This window comes from Chionomys nivalis, chromosome 10 (assembly GCF_950005125.1).
Source record: "Chionomys nivalis chromosome 10, mChiNiv1.1, whole genome shotgun sequence".
Taxonomy (NCBI): domain Eukaryota; kingdom Metazoa; phylum Chordata; class Mammalia; order Rodentia; family Cricetidae; genus Chionomys; species Chionomys nivalis.
This window is the reverse complement of record NC_080095.1, coordinates 25,884,094-25,907,683: the sequence shown is the minus strand read 5'-3', so window position 1 is coordinate 25,907,683 and position 23,590 is coordinate 25,884,094. Positions and strand designations below refer to the sequence as shown.

The 23,590-nt window shown below is 38.0% G+C and overlaps 1 protein-coding gene across 2 annotated transcripts in view; it reads right to left on the bottom strand.

Annotated features, from left to right (window-relative positions):
- Positions 1 to 23,590, bottom strand: part of Ppp4r3a (protein phosphatase 4 regulatory subunit 3A) — a 44,672-nt gene that overhangs the window by 6,847 nt on the left and 14,235 nt on the right. The window contains exons 2-10 of one of the 2 annotated variants that reach the window (XM_057782336.1): positions 20,870 to 20,925; positions 17,766 to 17,864; positions 15,155 to 15,772; positions 12,277 to 12,354; positions 12,050 to 12,166; positions 9,613 to 9,768; positions 7,626 to 7,757; positions 7,424 to 7,526; positions 5,889 to 6,047 (exon numbers count right to left, since the gene is read on the bottom strand). In XM_057782336.1, coding sequence (XP_057638319.1) covers positions 5,889 to 6,047; positions 7,424 to 7,526; positions 7,626 to 7,757; positions 9,613 to 9,768; positions 12,050 to 12,166; positions 12,277 to 12,354; positions 15,155 to 15,772; positions 17,766 to 17,864; positions 20,870 to 20,925 — 1,518 coding nt within the window. The remainder of the gene's footprint in view (positions 1 to 5,888; positions 6,048 to 7,423; positions 7,527 to 7,625; positions 7,758 to 9,612; positions 9,769 to 12,049; positions 12,167 to 12,276; positions 12,355 to 15,154; positions 15,773 to 17,765; positions 17,865 to 20,869; positions 20,926 to 23,590) is intronic. The other variant, XM_057782337.1, reaches the window with a different exon arrangement.

Sequence of the window (23,590 nt, the reverse complement as noted above, 5' to 3'; positions counted from 1 at the left end):
AAAAAACATTCTCAAACAATATATGTTGGTAGGGTGTGTGATTCATGCCTATAATCCCAACACTTGGGAGGCTGAGATAAGAGGACTACTTAGAGTTCAAGGACAGTGGAGACTACCTATTTGAGATTTAGGACATCCTGGGCTATGATGTGAGACCCTGTCTGTTACCCGCCCCCCACACAAACAAAGGTAGTGTATGTTATCATAGAACACAAGTCTTAGAAAGCCAGAAAGTTCTGGGAATATATCACTCACTATCAGTCAAAATGTAAGGACTGAATTATCATATTACTAAGGGGACAATCAATTTTTTTTTAATCATACCCCTTTGAATGCATTTTAAAATCACCTAAAAAAAAAGCACTGTCTTTTTTTAGGGCAATCCACTGTATTGTAATTTGATCTTAAAATTTTTGGACCCTTAGTATTTTATGGACTTCATGGATCTATACTGGATTATTTGTAGATGTGGTTAAAAAAAAAAAAAAAAAGACAACAAATCACAAAAATCCGCATGCCCCCAAAATTGCCTTCCCATGGTTTAGATATAAATTTAGTTGTTTTAAAATTCGGTCCTCTACTCTCATTGCAGCGAGTATGCTTTTGAATTTTCCCTTAGTTTTCCTTTTAATAATAAATTAGGCTTTAACTTACAGATTAGCAGATATATATTTGCATCTTGAGGTATGGGGAGTTACTTAAGTCACCATTCATCAAGATCCAAATACACTCAGACAGCTAGACTTCAGCAGAGCCCTTGAACCTATGGAATTATCAGTAAGTTAATGCCCCAATTACTGTAAACAGTTCAAAAAAGCATACTCACTTCACGCAGTCACATCGTCTTCGGTTGGCAAGATTAAATATTGTGTTTGTATTTTGGTTTCTTTGGAGATCATGGAAGTGGCTCGTTAAATTGCCAATTTGTTATTAATCAAGTCCTTCATGAGCAGGTAGCCAGGCAACCATGCTGACACGGTTTCTGGGTGGGAAGGCAGAGGAGTAAAGCAGCTCAATTTTTCTTTAGTTGGCACAAAGAGGTCCACAAGTGAATGCCCAATTAGGTACAGTTGGTTAGAAACTGCCCTAACAATCCAACTTATTTAAGAGTGTATCTTTATAAAGAAACACTCTGGGCAGGGAGTTTCAAAATAGTTTAAAGAGTAATAACTGCGTTTTATTTTTAATCTACTGAAAAAATTTAAAAACTTAAGTATGGTGAAGACATTTTAAACACTAAGAGGCATTGTTCAGTGTGGTGAATGAAAGCCTGACAAGGGCTTATTTCTAAAACAGTGATTTCTCTTGTTTTGGGTAGCTGGCAAAAGAACTTAAGTGAGACAGTTCCACTTGTTTAGATAAAAAAAAAAAAAATCAACACTCAAAAAGCTCATGCTAGTAAATTTTAAACGTTCAAGAGCAAAAACTAGTTATTCTAAGGTTTGGTAATCTAACTCTACAGGCTTTGTGGAGACTTGTGTCCTATCAAAACATCACATTAACCACGATACCATTATACACGCAATTCCTAGGTATGGGAAAATAATCTCCTACCTTCCCAGAATTCAGTAAGGCCAGGATTTGCCCTGATGTACATCAATAATTATTTCTTTCAAATCACCCCCCTCCCCAAGCAGCCCTGCATCAAAAATATCCAAATATTACTATTCTTTGCTACTAAATAGCAAGTTATTCTCTTTGTTTGTCTGTTTTTTGAGACAGAGTTTCTCTGTAGCTTTGGGAGCCTGTTCTGGAACTCGAGTTACAGACCAGGCTGGCTTCATACTCACAGAGATGCACCTGTCTCCGCCTCCCGAGTGATGGGATTAGAGGTGTGTGCCACCATCACCTGGCTGTTTTCCATATTTTACCAGTCAGTTCTAAAGTCCAGTCATTCAAAAAAGAGTAGAGAAAGCTCCCAGTTATGCACAATTGGCATAACCACAGCATTTTCAACATAATGTGCACTCTGGTTCCACTCACAACAGTGCTAATCTTCATTAGAACAGGCCAGGAATCCCGTGTTCAGTTTTGATGACACTTTTTTGTAGTACATGATATGAGATTTCATGGAGTAAGTTTGAAACTCATCACCACATGTGAAAGTAATAATAGAAGCTTTGTAGCAAAGCTCTATTTGCCCCTCCTTCCTATTGATGCTAGGGATTGAAGCCAGGGTCTTTCTATGCTAGCATGCCAGATAAGCACTCTACCTCTGACCCTACAATAAAGCTTTAAAAGAAATCCATTCTTTTTATGGAGTTCTGTTTCTGTTCCCCATTTAGTATGTGTGGGAGAGGGAATATATGTGTGATGGCTCACACAGATGACAGATGGTCAGATGACAACTTTAGGAGTTGGTCCTCTCCTACCAAGGGATCAAACTTAGCAGCAAGCCACCTCTACCCACCAATCCATCTCTCCAGCCTGAATGCAATACTTCTTAACAACATTACCTAGTCAACATAAAAGTACCCAAAGTCTTAAAAAGGCAGTCAATAGAGTAATAGAACTTGTTATCTATCTTGTACTCAGTTTTGAAAGGAGTGTAGGCCTTATCTAAAGACTTGCTTATTTAAAAATGACAAACACTAATTAAAAAGATAAAACTCCAGGCCGGGCAGTGGTAGCACACGCCTTTAATCCCAGCACTCGGGAGGCAGAGGCAGGCGGATCTCTGTGAGTTTGAGGTCAGCCTGGTCTACAAGAGCTAGTTCCAGGACAGGCTCCAAAACCACAGAGAAACCCTTTCTCAAAAAACAAACAAACAAACAAACAAACCAAAAAACACAAAAAAACCAAAAACAAATGAAAACAAAACTCTGGGGGCTGGAGAGATGGCTCAAAGGTTAAGAACATTGGCTGCTCTCCTAGACGTCCTGAGTTCAATTCCCAGAAACCACATGGTGGCTAACAATCATCTATGAGATCTGGTGTCCTCCTAAATCCCCAAACCACATTTAACTATTGTCTTTTCTCCTTACACAGTATATTTAATGTGCAAATTCTCTCTCAAATAACATCCCCCACCCCCGACAGAGTTTTTCTATGTTGTCTTGGAGTCTGTCCTGGAAATAACTCACTCTGGTCTCAAACTCAGAGATCTGCCTGTCTCTGCCTCTGGGGTGCTGGGATTAAAGGTATGCACCACCACTACCCAACTTAAAGCCAGTCCCTATTAACTGCTATTGTCTGAGATGATCTGATCTAAAGTATGAAAATAGAGGCCCACTGTAAAGAGTTAGATTTCAAAATAACTTGTTCCAGTTAAAACATGTACAGAATATACCTAAGATAGAATAGCAGTTTCCAATATGATCTTCATCTTGTAAAATAATTTTCTACATAATTCTTACTGGATTATAGTAAATTTGTTTTTAGAGTACAAGCAAAAAAATTAGGGAATGCCTAAATTAAAGAAAAGGACTTTTCTTTTAGCTTCCACATCCTGACACTTTCCACCTGGACTCGTTTCCCACCTATAGCAAAACATACCACCGTCCTATACTTAACGTCTTAACTGCACATTCAATGAATGTGAACAAGACAATTCAAATACCTCTGTGAAAACTTCCTGATATGATTCACTTAAAATAAGTTGATAATATACTGTTTCTCTAAGTACAGTTCTTATTTAGATTTTTTATTTTCATATTACACTCCCCTAATAAAACAATGAAAACAAAACTACAAATTAAAACACCATGCCATCAACTTTAAGACTTACCTTAGTTTGAGATGATAAATAAAATAAAGATGTGCACTTCAGATTTAATGAAATATAATAGTAGTTTGCGTTTAATCTCTTTTCTTTTCTTTTTCTTTTTTAAATTCTTGGAGACAGGGTCTCTTTCTGTAGCAATGGCTAGCCTTGAATTCAAAGACACTGGGCTGCCTTTGAAGTACCAGAGTCACCGTATCCAGCGATTTTCTTTGTTGAAATAAAACTATTTAAACTTAATCTATGTATTCAGTTTTTCCTTTCTGTTTCATTTCCAAATTTCTTTTCCCTACATATATAGACAAGACTTTTTATGGTGACTCAAAAGAACATGGCCTTGGTACTATCACCTCTCCTATGATAAATATATGGAGAAATGTTTTTAGCGTATCATGTTCTGTCTGTATGTATGCCTATCTACCATGTGTGTGCCTGATACCTGTCGAGGACAGAAGAGGGCATCAGATGGTTCTAAATCTGGAGAATAGACAGTTATGCCACGTGGGTGCTAGTGCTAGCAATCAAACTCAGGTCCTCTGGAAGACCATTCAGTGTTCTTAACCAGCGACATCTTTCTAGTCCCCTAAAGCCATTCTTTGTTATGTGCTGAGCTAACATCCTTAGTCTCATCAATAATACAAAAGTTATGACTAAAGTAACATTTAGTATTCTCAGTGTTCAGTGGAAAGTAAATGAACCCAATAGTCTCTTCACGATGTAAAAAGATATATTCCAAACACACGAATTCATCACATATGTGTCAAGTAAAGAAACATGACAAGTGCAAACTTAAAACACAAAGCCTTAAAACGGTACAATAAAATCCGACTTACCTTTAAAAGTCAACTGGCAAGTTACTTGGCATTATCTCAGCCTCCACTATCTCTAAACTTGGTCGGTCAACTGACCAATAATTACAGTTTAGATATGCAAACTCATTACCTAAGGAGTCTGGCTACAGCATGATTAACCTATTTCTTTCTTGCGAAATATTTATGTATTTCATGTATATTAGTGCTCTGTCTGCGTGTATGCCTGCACAATAGAAGGGGCATCAGATCTCATAACAGATGGGTGCTGGGAATCGAACTTATGACCTCTTGGCTTAGGTTAAGAGCAGCCAGTGCTCTTAACCACTGAACCATCTCTCCAGTCCAATAATTTTTTTTTTCTTTTTTGGTTTTTCAAGACAGGTTTTCGGTTTTCTATGTTTTTCTGTAACAGCTCTGGCTGTCCTGGAGACCAAGCTGGTCTCAAACTCACAGATATTCTCCTGCCCCTGCCTCCCTAGTGTTAGGATTGATGGTGTACACCACCATGGCCAAGGAATAAACTATTTCTATTCAAAAGTATGTTTTACTATAATAAAACTGAGATCTTAACACTGTGAATGTCAGCTTAAAACAAAAAAATTATAGCTAAGATTAATCTAGAAAGAAAAAGAAAGAAAGAAAGAAAGAAAGAAAGAAAGAAAGAAAGAAAGAAAGAAAGAAAGAAAATCCTGTTAAAATTTTTTTCTATTGCTTTTTGGGCTAGGGGTGTAGTATAGTGGTCAAGGTATTGGGCTCAATTCCTTAGCACACCACACACACACACACACAAATTACTACGTGTAAAGCTAGGAATGGTAGTTTGCACCCGTAATCTCAGGACTCAGGTAGTTGAGGTATGAGGATTGTGGTGAGCATAAAGACAATTTGGGCTGCAGAAAGACTACTGATAAAAAGATAAAATAATAAAAACAAAACACACACATACGTACACAAAACAAAACTATCCGTATCTATGAAATAGTTCACTAACTTTCTCCATAAAGGTTCACATGTACATATTTCATTCAGGCTCTGTGGGACATATATGGTCTCTGTAGTATTGTTTTTCTTTTATTAAACCACTCTTTAAAACCATCTTTTAAGTTATACAAAAGATAGGCAACTGGTAGTACCGGTGAAACTGTAATTACTTACCACTTGAATTGGAAGATACCTTCTAGTCATTCCACTTTGTACGAATACCTGCCAAACTATGTCACAGGGCACAGAGCTTGTACTAAGAAGCTAGGTCCCCTGAGGACTCAACCCTGAAGTCAGTGATGTTCTCAGCAATGAGCTTTAAAGCTACAAACAGGATAATACAGAAAGATAATAATTCTTTAAGAAGCACTTACATAATGCTAAGAAAGCATGCTTGGAGGCCATAAGAACTAGCACTCTGCGAAGGATGTCCTTGTTGATAATATAGTTCTTTATGTGGTAGGTATGGTGCTCCACACAAAATGTTAGCAATTCCAATACAAGTGCCAGTAACTGTGCAGTTTGAAAATCATCTAGAATAAGCAAAGCATGGTCATATGTATACTGAACAGACAATAAACAGTATAAGAAGTCACACTACACACCCTTTCTTTTTTAGTGTAATTTTGCTGTTTCCTCCATTTTTTTTCATTGTGCTGTGTTTTCTTCACAACATACAGTATGCTTTTAATACTGTATTTACTGATAAATCTTTACTCTTTAAAGCCAACAAGTCTCTCCAAGTATCTTATTTTTTTCATTCTTATCACGTAATCCCCATAAGATTATGGCGTAATTCCTTCTACAAGTTCTTAGTAAATGCTAGGTGGCTTGAAGGTGTGAATTTGGAAACAGACTTCAAATTTTACCAAATACAAATACAGAAAGAAGAAAAATAACATTTCAAAATTTGACTTTGAGGGTTGCACAAGACTTTATCTAACTTGTTGGACACAGAAACACACCTTTAATCCTACCATTTGGGAGGCAGAGGCCTGTGGATGTCTCTATGTTCAAGGCCAGCCTGGTCTACACAGTGAGTTCTAAAATAGCCAGGGCTATGTAAAGAAACTCTGTCTCAAGAAGGAAAAAAAAAAAAAAGTAAAAAGAATAAACATTTTTCACAACAGTACATCAACACCATTACAGTTTCTATTAATGCCATGAATAATACTAGTATGCTTTAAATTAAACATACTAAATTGTGAATTTATAAGGGAAAATAATGTATGGATTCCTAAATACAGCATCAATGGCAATTGCCCAATAACGACTCTAAAACTATCCCTTAAATACATACACTTAAGTGCAAGTCCTAAGAAATAAATTGAAATAGTTTGCCACGTACCACATGGCACACACCGGAACCCCCGTAGTGGGGAGGCTAAAACAGGAAGATGTTTGAGGCCAGCATGGATCCCATAGCAAGATCTCTCAAACATACAATCCTACAAACAAAAACCCAATATAAAAATAACTAGTTTCTTTGGCATATTTTTAACTGTGATCATAGTGCTTTTAAACAAATTTCACCTTAAAAAATCTCTTGAAAATACATGATTAAATCTCAATCTATTAAAAATTGTTACTTCCGTTTTAGGGTATATTCTGCTGCACCTGCTTCTGTCCCTTCCTATAGACTTTTTATTTTAGGTGCATTATTTTTTTGCCTGCATATATTTCTATGCACCATGCATATGCAGTGCCCATGAAGGCCAGAAGATGGTGTTAATGCTATGGGGTTGGAATTGCGGATTGTTTTTAGCCACAGTGGGTCCTCTGGAAGAGCAGCCAGTGCTCTTAACCACTGAATTATTTCTCTAGCCCCCATGTCTTAAATCTAGACTGTAATCAACACCAGGTTTTGAGTCTGACAATTCAAGAAAGTTACAAACCTGTATTATCTTACCTTTACTAGGCTTGTCTTCTGTTGTATTTGCTAGTAAGGGAGCAGTGAGAACATGCATACAGTGCTTGTAGAAGAAACCCAGAAATTCAGTCTTTTCTGTTTTCTAAGGAATCAAACATACTTTGATGAACTTTAACTGTATTGGTTCCTACCAGCAATAGAAAAGATACTGCTATTAAAAGAAGAAATAGCTATGGCTTACATTGGCAGTGGCTAGCATGTTCTCTGGGTCAACTAAAGTTCGAAGCAGGCCCATAAGTTGGACTGCTCCTCCAAGTTCAGGATCTGTATCACAAATCATATGTTCTATAATGAGGTTGATGAGCAAAATATCCTGGTGATAAAAATACACATAATACAGATTACTAAGACACACAGCATTACAGCTAACTCTACCTGTCTTGTTAGCTTCAAACATAGAACGACTGATCAATCTAACAGGGTAGATGAAGTGTTTCTTTCTCCTAACGAATGATACAGATATTCAATACCCCCCCACCCCCAGTTTCATTTTCCTATTATTTCTTTTTTCTTTTTTGAGACAGGGTCTTACTATGCAGCTTTGGCTGCCCTGGAACTCACAAGGTGCCCAACCCCCAACTCAGAGATCTGCCCATCTCTGCCTCCCCAAGTGCTGAGATTACAGGCATGTGCTATTACCTCTCTGGCCTTTTCTATTATCTTTAAACTTGTCGGATTAAAGGGGGAAAAAATCACAAAGGTCAGGTTTGGTGTTAAAACATGTTTTGCTTCTCTAATAATTCATCTAACATCTGCAGAAAGCTCACGGACTTTACATTTATGGCTTCAAAATAAGAATACTTAGAATTTATAAAACTGATTTGCCTTCATTGCATTTACTTTTAGTTTGTTTTTTATTATCATTTTTTTGAAATGGTAGCAATTTTCCATTTGTGGACATAATAAATTGAGTAAAGTGAGACTGGAGTGTACAGAACAGTAAGTATTATTATGTGGATTCCTAATGTCAAAGAAAATCAAATTCTGATTTTTTTCAAAGGACCTTTTAAGGTGGGTGTTCTTGGTTCAGAGGATAAATAAAAACTGAGGGATACAGTGAGCAAGCTCCTCCCACTTGCCTATGTATGCAGTGGTTAAGACAGACAAGGACAAAGAAAATGCAGACACTATATGGAAATGATTGGCAGGTGAAATCCAGAAGCCTAATGCATGTTTATGGAGTGTGAAGATGTACAGCCATGTCTGCTCACCCAGTGGTTACAGGGCCTACAAGAACAGCTTTTAGTTCTAATTACTCAAGATACTCTGGTTCTCAAGATAGGACTATTTCATAGAAGAAAAATGTGATTATGATTCAATAATTCATGGTACATTTTTGCATGTAGCCTAGCACTATAATTTTAAAAACAAACCACAAATATAGACATTACTAGGCATTCAACTTCATACTGATGGGATAGGTTTTTTAAAAGTAACAAAAGCTGTGGTTGATTTTCTAAGAAATACTGCAAGCTGAAATTCTACAAACTCCCCCCCCCCCCGCAAAGGAGACATAAATTTCTTCTCAAGGAATTCAAGATAGCTTAATCTATTCTTAAGTAAAAAATAGCTTCCAAAAATTTGGAAGGAGAAAAAAACAGAACCATTGGTTTAATAAATGAAGTAGAATAGCACAAACATCCAGAGCTTTGACATACATTATGTACCACAAAATTCAATCTACCCTACAAAGACAGTCTAAGGTATTTTTAAAGGTAATTTACCTATCTTATTATCTGATTAAATACTACCATAGCTTATGAGTGTACAAGACAATAAGTTGTTTTTATTGCTAAAAAGAAACACTTCCCTAATACATTTCAGGGAGATGTATTTTATTTTACTTCTTTAGTCTTGATGATTCTGAGAATCCATCCCTAGTAGTGTACTTTCCAACAAAAATTACTCACAATTCCACATACAGAATGTTCAATTGATTTAAGGGTTTAAATAAGACAATATAGCCAAGTCAGCTTCATAATTTAAAAAGTTGAGGTCAAATACAATAAATTTATAAATTAAGGCAGGAGTAAATTAAGGGGAAGAACAAGACATTTGACACTATGGCTACACTTCCCAAATAGTAGTAGTTTAAATCTTAAAAATATATAACCCCAGCTATAGCCTCCTATGCATAAATACTTACTATTAATGTAAATAATATTTACCTTGCTGGTTATTTTTTGCTCTGTTAACTTCTTACTTACATCATCATTCTGTTGTGCCTCCTGCATGACAAACTCTCGTACCATGGATGGATTATATTCAACCAAGTATGAGAATATATCAGTAGCAGCACTTCGCACCTGTGTATCATCCATGCCCTGCAAAGGAAAAGTACCATTCTCTCACAATCATAAAAATATAAAACTTTATCAATGAAGTTCCTAAACCCTGATAAAAGAAATTGTCACAAAGCACTGCAACATAAAAGAAACATTTAAATGGTTGCTGGGGAGAGCTATTTTTCTGGTACAACTCCTTACCCACACTGACTTATATAAGCAATCCTAATTAAAAAGGAAGGAAGGAAGGGAGCCATGAAAGCAAGATAGTGATGACAGCAGGTCAGTGGTGATGCACGCCTTTAATTCCGGCACTCTGGAGGCAGAGGCAGGTGAGGCGGATCTGAGTTTGAGGCTAACCTGATCTACCCAGAGTTAGTTCCAAGACAGCCAGAGCTACACAGAGAAGAAGAGAAAGAAAGAAAGAAAGGAAGGAAGGAAGGAAGGAAGGAAGGAAGGAAGGAAGGAAGGAAGGAAGGAAGGAAGGAAGGAAGGAAGGAAGGAAGGAAGGAAGGGATGATTTAGAAGGGGGGGGATTCAGCATTCAGCAAGAGTGGGAAGAGATTAAAAACAGGATTGGGGATAGTGCATTAAATTGTCAGAATTGTAATAAATCCTATCTAAGGGCTAGGGAGATTGCTCAATGGATAGAGCACCTGCAAAGAAAGCCTAAAAACCCGAGTTTAAATCTCAAGACCCCATGTAAAGCCAGGGATGATAGCGTCCAGAGTTGTAACCCCAGTACTTCTCTATGGTCAAGATGAGAGATGAAGACATGAGAATTCATGAAAGCACCTAACCTAGCCAGCATGTTGTATATAACAAAAAGTAAGAGACTCTCTCTCAACCAGAATGGAAGGCAAGGATTGATGCCCACATAATGCAATGACCTCCACATGTACAGTGGCTTGTGTGACCATACGTCTACATTCACACACAAACTTTATGGAAGAAGGGAACATACATATTAATGTGAAAGAACAAATCTTAGAGAAGTACCAGCGGACCCATTTCCCAGCCTCCTTAAGATATATATTTTTGAGACAGGGTTTCTCTGTGTAATAGTTCTGGCTGGCCTTGAACTCAGAGATCCATCCACCTCCCTTTGCCTCTCTAGTGCTGGGATTAATAAACATATCTAAAATAAAAATTATTATGGAATAGTAACACAATATTAATACCATAATTATGTCAACATGTTAATATTATATATACATGCATGCATGCACGCACGCATGTTTTTAAAGAGGAGATTTCTTTTCTTTTTTCTTTTTCAAGACAGGGTTTCTCTGTGTAATAGTCCTATATGATCTGGAACTAGCTTTTCATGTCTTTTTTTTTTTTTTTTTTTTGGTTTTTCGAGACAGGGTTTCTCTGTGGTTTTTGGAGCCTGTCCTGGAACTTGTAGACCAGGCTGGTCTCGAACTCACAGAGATCCGCCTGCCTCTGCCTCCCGAGTGCTGGGATTAAAGGCGTGCGCCACCACCGCCCGGCTCGGAATTAGCTTTTGTAGACCAAGCTGGCCTCGAACTCACAGAGATCTGCCTGCCTCTGCCTCACAAGTGTTGAGATTAAAGGCCATGAGCCATCACCACCCGGCCGGGATTTCTTTGATTAGCCCTGGGTGACATTTTTTAAATTAAAAAAAATAAATAAATAAAAGAAAAAGAAAAGAAGTCAGGAATGCTTGGATTAAAGGCAAGAATCACTCTCAGTTATTTTAACATTACATTTGATAGACTGAAAGGCTAATTATTAAAGATGTGATAAATTACTGTCTATATGCATGTGTGTATGTATGACAAGGTCTAACATAGCTCTCAATGGCCTGGGATTCTTTGTGGTTAGTCTCAAATTCATAGACATCTCTCTGCCTCACAAGTGCTGAGATTAAAGGCATGTGCCATCACTGCACAGCTGCACAGATTATTTTAACCAAGCAGTTTTGTTAATTAAACATGAGGAGGACTCTAATGCTGGACTCGTATCACTTCTTTAACTTTATGCTATACACAGCTAGTATTCAATATTGGTTACACACAAATATGCTGCCTATTACATAAAAAGTCTGCTGTATTTATTTATGTATGTATGTAATAAAGAAAAAGAGGCTGTTAACGAGAGAGAGAGAGAGAGAGAGAGAGAGAGAGAGAGAGAGAGAGAGAGAGAGAGAGAGAGAGAATATGTGCAAATGTGCAAGTGGCTACCTGGAAAGGGAGGACAGGGAAAAATTATTTGATTTCAAACAATAAAATTGTACAACATCATCCAATTTTTGGTATGGGCTCACATGGGTAGTTCAGAATTAAGAGAAACTTACAAGGATGACTTCTAAAGCTGGTAATATGCCCATGTTTGACAAAGTCTTGAAAAAAGCATCTCTGTTTTGGGGTTGTAGCGTTTGAGAAAATGCACAAAATTCTTTTAAAAAGTTAACCTGAAATCAGGAAAGAAGACAAGCATTAAAAGGCTAATCTCAAATTAGAAAAGTATTAAGTGAGTGTAAATGTTTGTTTTATTTCTCTGCCCTTCTATTTGACTTCTTACCAATTCTTGTCTTTTTTCCTCATCTGTTGCTTCATCTGTTAGTTGTGCAAACAAATCTGTCAGAAATTTTTCATCCTCCTATGAAATAAACGACACATTAGCTTACTGATAAGATTGTATAAAATACAATTTCAGCATGTCATAAACTAGTTTGACAAAAGATGTCAAATTTCTTTTAAAAAAGAACTAATAAAAATATATATGTACACACGTGCGTGCATACACACAGACACACATGCACAGCCAAACACAGGGAGTACACACTTTTAGTCCCAGTACTAGGAAGGCGGAGGCAGGTGGATCTCCATGAGTTCCAGGCCAGCCTGGTCTACATAGTAAGCGAGACCTTGTCTCAAAACAAAACAAAGACAAACTGAGACTTCTATCAGAAAGATTACCTTTGTGTTTTGACAAAACTCTTTTCCAAACCCCACTTTAGAGCCAGGAAGTTAAGTGTTTCACACCCTGCAAGCCAGTGGTTTATAATACCCTACTGCTGCAGGTGAGCAGATAGACAGTATGTAATTGAATACAGCTATGTTACAATGAAACTTAATAAACTCAAGCATACATGTCTGGCCTAGTGGCAAATGCTTAAAATCACGGCAATGGGGAGGCAAAAAGAGAGGGGTGGGGAGAGAGGCCCACATGGGCTGCAGTGAGATCCTGTCTCTAATGGTCAAACACACATACCATGTAGTCAGTGTTTGCCATGCTCGGTTTACATGAGCTAATGGTAGATATTAAAGTTCTATAACCTCTCTTCAGTAAAGATAAAAATGACACATTCTTTGGGCTCCAAAGATAAAGAAAATGGCCAGGTGGTAGTGGTGCATGCCTTTAATCTAAGCACTTGGAAAGGCAGAGGTAAGTGGATTGATTTCTGTGAGTTCAATGTCAGTGGTCTACAGAGTGAGTTCCAGGACAGCCAGGTAAAGACAGAGAAACCCTGTCTTGAAACAATAACAAAAACCTTAGAAAATAAAAGAAATATCTATTATTTGAAGATACCCATTACAAATATATTCCTTAACACATTAAATTATTTTGAAATAATTATTTAACACAGTAATAGTTAACACATTAATTTTGAAAAGGCCCCAAAGGATTCTTTTTTTCTTCTCCTGGTTTTCCGAGACAGGGTTTCTCTGTAGTTTTCGAGCCTGTCCTAGAACCAACTCTTGTAGACCAGGCTAGCCTCAACTTACAGAGATTCACCTGCCTCTTGTCTCCTGAGTGCTGGGATTAAAGCTGTGTATCACCACTGAGCGGCTGCCCCAAAGGATTCTATCACAGGATATTTATTTTTCTGGGTAAGTAACAAGCCATATAGATCCTCCCTGTTACCCATGAGTTTTCTTCATTACAATTTGTCATCAAGATTTTTTGTTGTTGTTGCTTAACTATATTTTATGTGCACTGGGATAAAGATGTCAGATCCTGGGGAACGGAGCTACAGACAATCGTGAGCTGCCATGTGGTTGCTGGGAATTGAACCGGTCCTCTGGAAGAGCATCTCTCCAGGCCCTCATCAAGATTTTTTAATATTATTTTTTTATTTACCTAAAAATACATTTTCATCAAGATTTTGTTAATAATTTATTTGCTTAGGTAGGAGTACATTCAATACTACTCCAGCTAAATGTAAATTCATACAGACTACAGTCTTAAGTTTCTAAGAAATTACATTTATTTATATATTAGAAATGAGGGGAGCAACGTGCCACAGAACACATATGAAGGCCAGAAAATAACTTTCTGGAAGTTAGTTCTCTCCTCCTAGCACTGAGACAGTCATCTTGCTGCTCCTATGTAGTAAGTTTTATATTAACTATGGTAGGTGTTTAGGAAGCATTTTCTATACGACACATTATAATGCTCATTATTTCTTCTAAAATGTAAAATAGGAATAAATGATACAATTCTGATGTTTTCTACTTTTTTCAAAACTAATGGCATCCAATTTCAACATACATTCCAGATTAGTATCAGAGTATTTAATAGCATTACAGAGGAATTTTGTATGTGTACATGTAAAAGGGTGGTATTGAAATTCTATCTGTAGGGGCTAGAGAGAAAGTTTAGTGTTTAGAGAGCTTACTGTGCAATCATAAGAACAGTTCAGATCCCAGTACCTAGACAACAAGCTAGGCATGGTCCTGTATACACCATCAGCAACCACTGAGTCAGGCTGGGAAACAAGGACACATAGCAACAGATAGGTCCAGAGAAGGTTCTGCCTCAAAAGGATGAGGCAGCAAGTAACAAGACACCCAGTGCCCTCCACTGGCTTTCATGTACACTAACGTGTTTATACCTGAACACTTATGCAGATATACCATACAAAACAGAGAAAAATCTATTTCAGTTAGAATAGACTAAGGTTTTGTCAAATACTATGCAACATAGGTCACATTCAAATCAAACATTAAGAGACATTATTTTTTTTTGTTTTTAAAGATCCTATTTATTAGAAAACGGTCAACACTTTACTATATGGTTTCACTTGATCTTCAGACACTTCATAGTATCCTATAGTATTAATATGATTCCTCAGATGGTAAATTCAAGTTTCCTATAACAACCTAGCAGCTATTAAGTAACAAGTAAAGCCCAAATATTCTCAACTACTTCAAAAACATACTTTTGGAAGGGACACATACAGATGTGGCCACAGGTACCTGATGTGGGTAATAGGACCAAATGCCAGTTCTCTAGAAGAACAGCACGTTCTTATTAGTATTAAAATATTTACCATCATATCACAAGATTAAGTTTAAATGTAAGGATGTAAAAGAAATTATTATTTTTGCAGTACCTTTTTAAAGTTGGGGGATGGATGGATAGGAGATAGGGAACTGAGAATGACCGAACTTACCTGTAACATACCAACAATTTCTACCTTGTTGAAAAAGATGAAAGAGTGAAGTGTTGATAACATGTTTTCTTCAAAGACTGAAGGGGTGGGGAGAACCATATCTTGTATATACTGAACTCTGTATGTCTGATGAATTTTTTGTTTCAGCTCAGGATCTGATATCGGAATCACTTCTTTAAACTTGGCTGTTTTTGTCAAAAATTCCCTGTGTTTTCGTGGTTGTGATAAAGTTGGGTCATATTCCAAGCATCCAATGACGTCCATTATACATTCCTCAGAGAACATAACCTCAAAAAGAGCAGTTCGGTTCAAGAGGAAGATCCCTTTGATAATTTCATATAAGTGGTGCAGTCCTTCAATGTTTTCCAAATCTTCACACACATGAAAAAGCTCTAAAAGCTTTTTAATATAACCCTCATTTTCCAGTGCTAGTGCGAGTTTCTCACGACGGAGGGGGGAAGGTAAAGATGATGCCACAAGCTCTGCGATTTCCTCCAGTCGACTTAATTCACAAGATGGCAATTCTAAACCTGGCGAGGACATATCATCAAATCGCTCCTCTTCTGATTCATCTACCAGGTCCTGAGTGATGTCCACTGAAGGGTCCTTTCCTTGAACCTATAAAAAAGAAAAGATTCTGTGGTAGCTGACAAAATTCAAACAGTAAATCTAAACAACAGCCTTAAATGAAAGAGACATTAAAAAAAAGCTGTAATGACAAATATAAAGTTGGAAGACTTTTCTCAAACCTGAAACAACTGTCTACTATGCTGTAACTCTCCAAATGACATTTTCATGTTTATGCAAACTAATCTAAAGTTGAAGAACTTAGTAAAAGCTCTCCTCAAGTACAAGTGTCAGGCACAACTTCACTTCGAGACCTACAAGACAGAGGACCAAATACATCAGACAGTCTTCTGTCCATGGTCATCTTTTCTAAGCAGGAAAACTCCACATTAACATTCTAGGGCCATATATTGACTAGTACCAAGCTCATCAATATTTAAGTAAAATTCAAATGAATATCAAATATAATAATGCCATAGTCATAAAGAATACACATAATTCTAAGACAAAAATAAAAAACATCTAATGTCAATTGATCCCAAAGGCAAACTAGCTTTGGACCAATGTGGATCAATGGTCTGTTGTAAATGCTGAATAATAGCCCTGGTGCGGGACAATTCTATATTCTGTCAATTATATTTTAAATAAACACTGATTGTCCGGTAACCAGGCAGAAAGTAGGCGGGAAAACCAGACAGGAAGTAGAGGTGGGGCAACGAGAACAGGAACATTCTGAGAAGAAGGAAGCTCTTTCTGCAGTCCTGCCCAGACACCAAAGAAGCAGGATGTGACCTACCCTGCTGAAAAAGGTACCGAGCCATGTGGCCAACATACATAAGAATAATGGGGCCGGGCGGTGATGGAGCACGCCTTTAATCCCGGCCCTCGGGAGGCAAAGGCAGGCGGATCTCTGTGAGTTTGAGGCCAGCCTGGTCTACAAAGGGAGTTCCAGGACACGCCCCAAAGTTACAGAGAAACCCTGTCTCGAAAAACCAAAAAAAAAAAAAAAAAGAATAATGGGTTAATATAAGTTATAAGAGCTAATATGAAGCCTGAGCTAATGGGCCAATCAGTTTATTATTAATATAGTCCTCTGTGTGATTTCTTTGGGGCATAACAACTGTAGGAATCAAGCAGAACCGGGGAGGACAGAAACCCCAACAAGCAAGACCCACGTGTTACAAGCCCTATGATTAAGAAAAGTTAATTAGGACAAAGTGCATCAACATAATGGAGTTTTACTCAGTTATAAAAAATAAAATGTCATTTGCAGGAAAACGAATGGAAATAGACATCATTAGGTTAAATAGACTAGGGTACGTGTCTTCTTACACACAGATTAGAATTAAACAAGACATGAAAGTAGAATAAGGTCTTTATTTATTTATCTATTTATTCCCCCGCCCCTTGAGACAGAGTTTCTTTGTATAGCCCTTGCCTGCCTCTGCCTCCCAGAGCGCTGGGATTAAAGGTATGTGCCATCATGTCAAGTAGGACTGTTCTTCTTGTAGCTGTTCCCACCTCAGTTGACAACTCTATGCTTCCTTTTGCTCAGGCCAAAACCCGAGTCATGAGTCGCCCTTGGCTCCCCCCTTGCCTTCTGCCCCATGTCTGATTATCTGTGGATTGTGCTGTCTCTGCCCCCACAATCCACTGATCCTAGCTTGCCTCTCACTGCCTACCTAGCATCTCTCAAGTGGGTAACTCCCCTTTGTCCCACAGTTTGTCCTCAGCACAGGAGCTGCTATGGTTTGGATAAGTGTATCCTGGAAGGAGAAGATCTTAAGGGGGAACCAAGAGTTAGGTAACAGAAAAGAAAAGATAACTACATGTTTTCATAGAGAGAATCTTGACTTAAAACGTGACAAAAACAAAACTACTTGAAGAAAAAGGGAACCAGGGGAGGAAAGACAAGGAAAGTAAAGGGGGTATGAACAATGATAACAATGTTATTTGTATTTAAGTATCATTATGAAACCCATTATTTTTGTATGCTGAGTGAAAAATTATTAAGAGTGTGTTGTTTCTCTATTCTTAAAATTACCTGACATATTTTCTCCCAAATTTCATCACATCCAGCTTTTTCTTGAAAGCTAAGGGCCAAGTCATAATTTTCTGCTTCAGACCACACAATCAGAGTGTCCTTTGGGTTAAAAAAAAAAAAAGTTTGAATGACTACATGTGTTATCACAAACTCTTTAAGATATAGCAAATGAATAAAGCAACAAGGCAACAGGAATTGAGAACATCATTTTAACATTTCCAACACTTCCTACTGGTAATTATTAGTGCTTTGTTATACTTTATTCTGCCAAATCAACATAAATGAAACTATGTTTTAAAAATAGAAGTTTGGCCAATATATGAAAAACACTGTAAAAGGCATACATAATACTTATATTCTAAAAGGAAAATACAAACCATTGCACCAAGACCATCTTCACACATTGCAATTTTTAAAAAGGTTTATATGTTTTGGTGTTTTCTTTTTTTGCATGTATGCAACACCTACGGAGGGCTTTGGATCCCCTGGAGCTGGAGTTATATACAGATGGTTATGAGTAGCCATATAGAAGCTGGGATTCAAATCCAGGTCCCTTGGAAGAGTAGCCAGCATTCTTAGCTGCTGAACTTTTTTTCCAGCTGCAACTGTATTTTATAGTATCATTAAAATGCCCACCAAAGGAGTCACAAAATGATCAATAAATAAAATCCATTCCTTCCCTCAGTTGGCAACAACTGTTCTTTACCTGTGGCTTATTTAGCCTCTGAAATTACTGGCTTGAATAAGCCAGGCATGAATGAGCCATACCTCTAATCAATACTTAAGGGCCTTGAGTTTGAAGCTAGCTTGAGTGGTTTTAGCTGCTAGGCTCAACCTGAAGGAGCACTAAATGTGGGTTCATAAGGATACACCAAACAGCAGTCCTGTCAGAGCACCAGAAAGGAGCACTGACCAGTTTCTGGAACTAAGCTGGAATTCCTGTCTTACCCTTGGAGCAAGAGTCTACCAGATACACTTCCATATAGAAAGGCTTGAGTAATGGGCTCCCTCTCCCTAGCCTGTGGGAGGTCTTCCTCATAAGCCCAGCCTCTCCTGTGGCTTGGATGCAAAGAGAGTTCCCGGCCCCAATAAGCCATAGCCTGGACTAAAAAGTCCTATATTCTGGGCCAGCCTCTAACCAGAGGCTGAGTTCTCCCCAGGGATCCATGGAGCTACCCTAAACCCTAAAAGCCCTGAAAGTTTAGATCCAGAAGGACCAGATTCGAGTGAGTGCTGGTGCTGGGTAATTTCTGCCTCCTGCATGTAGTTGCCCCAACCTGCTGGAGGGAGGGATTTGCAAGTCTCACTAAACCCACAGTTCTTAACATGTCCCCATATCCTTCTCATGTTCCTCAGGAACATTTCTACAAGTTTCCAGTCTGAAAGTGGGATTGGGGCTAATGGATGTTTTTCCTTTGATGGTTGCTGCCCCTTGAACTCTCCAAAGCACCTACCTGCACTCCCCAACATGTTGCATTATAATAAAAATTCATGTTGTTTTACGTTTGAAGCAGGAATGTACCTGCCCAGGCTTGCCTGCCTCAGTCCCGAGTACTGCATCACAGGTATGTAACACCAGCCAGCATATTTGTTCTATGCCCCACAGCAGTTATATTTGTCTGTTTTGTTTTTCTTTGGCAAGGCCTCAGACTTTATAGCTAAGGCTTCTGATCCTTTTATCTTCCACCCTGCAAGTGTTGAGATCACAAACATGCACTACCACACCCAGCCCCTACCAATACCAACTTCTTTCTAGTTTTATTTTAATACTCAAGGATATAAATTTTTCATACTTGTACTTTCAGGGCAATAAAGAGATTTCTTTATTTCAATGGCTTTGTGGAGCACATTTTATTTGTGTATGCAAAACACTCATTCTTTCTGCAGAAGCATCTCTGATAGCACAGAAAGGAACTTCAACCACTTGGCTGAGTTAGTAGTTGATTATTACAGCAACGGTCACTTTTTCCTTCTGGTAAAAATAAAACTGCTACTTTAATTTTATAGAAACATGTGTTGCTAGAATATATGGAATATGAACTCAGATTAAGACAGCTTCTTTAATTTTTGATTTAAAATTGTGGCTGAGGACTGGGGAGATAGAACAAGTGAACTGATTCCTGAAGAACCCAGTTCAGATCTCAGCAACCATGTCAGGCATCTCATAAACTCCTGTGACTCCAAGGGATCCAACACTTTCTTCTGGCTCTGCAGGTACCTGCATACTTGCAACATGCAAACACATACTCAAATACACATAAATAAAAGAGTGGCTGACAATACAGTTAAGTGAGTATGTTTGTCAGCCTGTAAGAGGCATGGAATTCATTACCATCAAGCTAACAAACAATAAAAACAACAACAACAACCCAAAACAAAAAAACAAGGCTGGAGAAATGACTCAAGTGGATAAGGGCACTTGTTGCTCTTGCAGAGGACCCGGATTCAGTTCCCAGCACACATGGGTGCTAACAACCACTCCTAACTCCAGTTCAGGGGGACTGATATCCTCTTCTGACTGACACCCAACTCCTGAGGACACCAGTAATGCATGTGGTACACAGACATATATACAGATAAAATCCTTGTATACACATAAATTTAAAAAAAAAAAACCAAACCACCAAACACCTTTTAACCATATACAGACGGTAGAGATCTTATTTTAAAATTAGACTGGGCATGCAAAAATGGCTCAGGATGTAAATATGGCTGCCATCAAGCTTGACAACCCAAGTGTGAGGCCCAGAATCCACACTGTGGAGAGAATCAACTCTCTCAAATTGTTCTCTGACCTCCATGGTCACGCTGACCACAACACCCCCCCCACCCAATGTAATAAAATATTTTTCAGGAATCAGACTGGCGAAATGTTATAATCTGTTCTGATTTTCTTATTGTAAAGAATCAATGGTAAATTTATTTAATCACCAAACTAAAAAAATACTGCAGGCGGATCTCTGTGAGTTTGAGGCCAGCCTGGTCTACAAGAGCTAGTTCCAGGACAGGCACCAAAGCTACAGAGAAACCCTGTCTCGAAAAACAAAACAAAACAAAAAAAAATACTGCATAATGCACAATAGCTTTACTTTTTGTTTTTTTACCTGTTGTTTCTGATATGCAGTGTTAGGATTTATTTTGGACTCTAGAAGAAGAGAACCTATAAAATAGGAAAAAAACCGTTATTGCAAAACAGAAAAATTAGATATCCTTCATATACATATGCTTATTTTCTCAGTTGCATGTACACCATCAGTTAAGGAACAAAATGTAATTTGGGGCTGGCCAGATGATGGCTCAGCAGGTAAATGTGTTCTCTCCAAGAGCCTGACAACTTGACTTTGGTCCAGGAACCCACTGTGGAAAGGAACCTATCCTGAAGGCTATCCTCTGACTTCTACATGCTCACCTTGGCAATACATTTACTTCACATATACAAACAAAACAATGAGTGCAACAAAAACTGCAAATATAACTTGCAGCTTGAGAAACACACTGTTTTGAGTGATTTATTTTTGGTGGTAGAAGGTCAGTCCAAGTCTCAAACGTGCTGGGAAGTACAGAGCTATACCCTCCTAGCCAAATAGATTTTTGGTTGGTTGATTTGTTTTTATAAGACAGACAAGACAATATGAAGAGTGAAGACTGGGAAGCAATAACAATCCAACAATTTGGGCTGGTCTGACACACCTTTAATCCCAGCACCCAGGAGGTAATGGGAGGAGGCCACCATGGTCTATAGAGTGAATTCTGGAACAGCCAGGGCCACACAGAGAAACCCTGCCTGAAAACCCACCCCCTCAACTTACCTCCCCCAAACCCAACCTAACAATTTACAGAGAGCATAAGGCAGCAAAAACAGCAGCGTGACGCCAGATATTAATTTCTAAAATTAATTGTAAATTTTATGGAACCATGTTAATGTGTACATGTATATAATACATAACAAGCAAATCACTTCCATCTAACTAAAAATATTTTGATAAACAAGTAACAAATGTGCATATTTACATAGCACAATGGTATGTCAATAAAAATAAATAACATGTATTGATCTCAATAAGGTTAACAGATATTTCTATCCCATTGTTTTGTTTGGAGTCTCTGAAATCCTCAGATAATCTGCGGTTAATAATGTTTGATATGGTATGCGTCTTATAGAATACTTTAAAATAAGTAAATAAGGCTCTCAATACAATGTGACAAGTGTCAAGACAAAAAATGGTTGTCACCTTCAGAAGCCTCAATTTTCTTCCATTTCCCATCCTTCCTGTTTTTCTGTTGTTTTAACACAGTGTTCTCACTATGTAACACAAGCAGACATCAAAATTATGATTCTCCAGGCTGGAGAGATGGCTCAGAGGTTAAGAACAATGGCTGCTCTTCCAGAGGTCCCAAGTTCAATTCCCAGCAACCACATGGTGGCTCACAAACCATCTAGAATGAGATTTGATGCCCTCTTCTGGTGTACAGGCACATATGCCTGCTGAACACTGTATACATAATTTAAAAAATGAAGTCAAGCAGTGTCTTTAAAAAAATTATGATTCTCCTATCTTAGTCTCTTGATCAGCTCAGACTATAAGCTTGTGTCATTACGCTCATCCACTATTTCTATCTCCTCTGTTCTCTACACATTTTAAGAATAAAATTCTTCCTATCCTCTCATCAACCAGGTCTAGTTTATCTGGAGACAGAATATCTAAAGTTTTGGATTGAGGAAAAAATGGTGCCTGCAGCTGTTCTCTTTTGTACTTTCCTCCTTCATATTACACTTTACAGTTGCTTCACACATACAAAATAGTGATGAAACTGACAAAAAGTCAAGGCTTACTATTTCTAAATTCACTTTGTACTTAGTAAGTGTATGATCAACCATTCACTACTTGATCAGAGTGCTAAATGATATCCTTCATTAGCTCATGAAGACTCCATTTAAAATCTCTTATCCTTTCAGAATTTAAGTAACTAAACGTGTGTGGGGGGAGGGGGGAGAGGGAGAGGGGGGGATTCTACCCATAACCACCAAATCCTATTTCTTTAGTTTTCTTTCCTTGTATCCTCCCTAACTGGCTTACTGAGGTTCAGATAAGAATCATCACAATTTAGGGGGAAAAAAAGTTTCAACCACCTTCTTTTCCCCCAACTTTTGTGAAATTAATCATAAAAAATCACAAACTACTGAAAATTTTCAGATTTTTATTTTATTGATTAAGACCTATGTTAGTGATACAACACAAGAAAACTGCAGGCAAATTAACAGAATGTTTAGAACATCCAAAAATGGTGAAGTCAGAGGGAGAGGACACAGCTTAGTGGTACTGTGCATTCTCGGCATGTAGAAGCCTGAGTTCAACGCCTAGGACCCTGCCAAGTCAACCATCTTTGTATTTTTCCAATTTGTTTAGCAGAATAAAAACTGCATTCTATTATTTTCCACTAAAATAATGTTCAGGCTATGCAATTAAAGGTTGAATTTATTCTTTAAAAGATTAATGAAGGCATATATATATAATTATACTTAAAATGGTTTTTATGGGAAAATACAGGGGAGCTAGAGAGATGGCTCAGCAGATTACAGTATGTCTTGCCTTCCCAAAGGACCTGAGTTCAAATCCCATGACCCACCTCAAGCGGCTCACAACCACCTGCAATTCCAGTTCCAGGCCTCTGCCAGTACCTGCACTCATGTGTACATATAATCCCCACATATATATTAAAAATAAATCTTATCTCTCGGCCTTAGCGCCATCTTCCTTGACACCCCTGCGCCATGAGAGCGAAGTGGAGGAAGAAGAGAATGCGCAGACTGAAGCGCAAGAGAA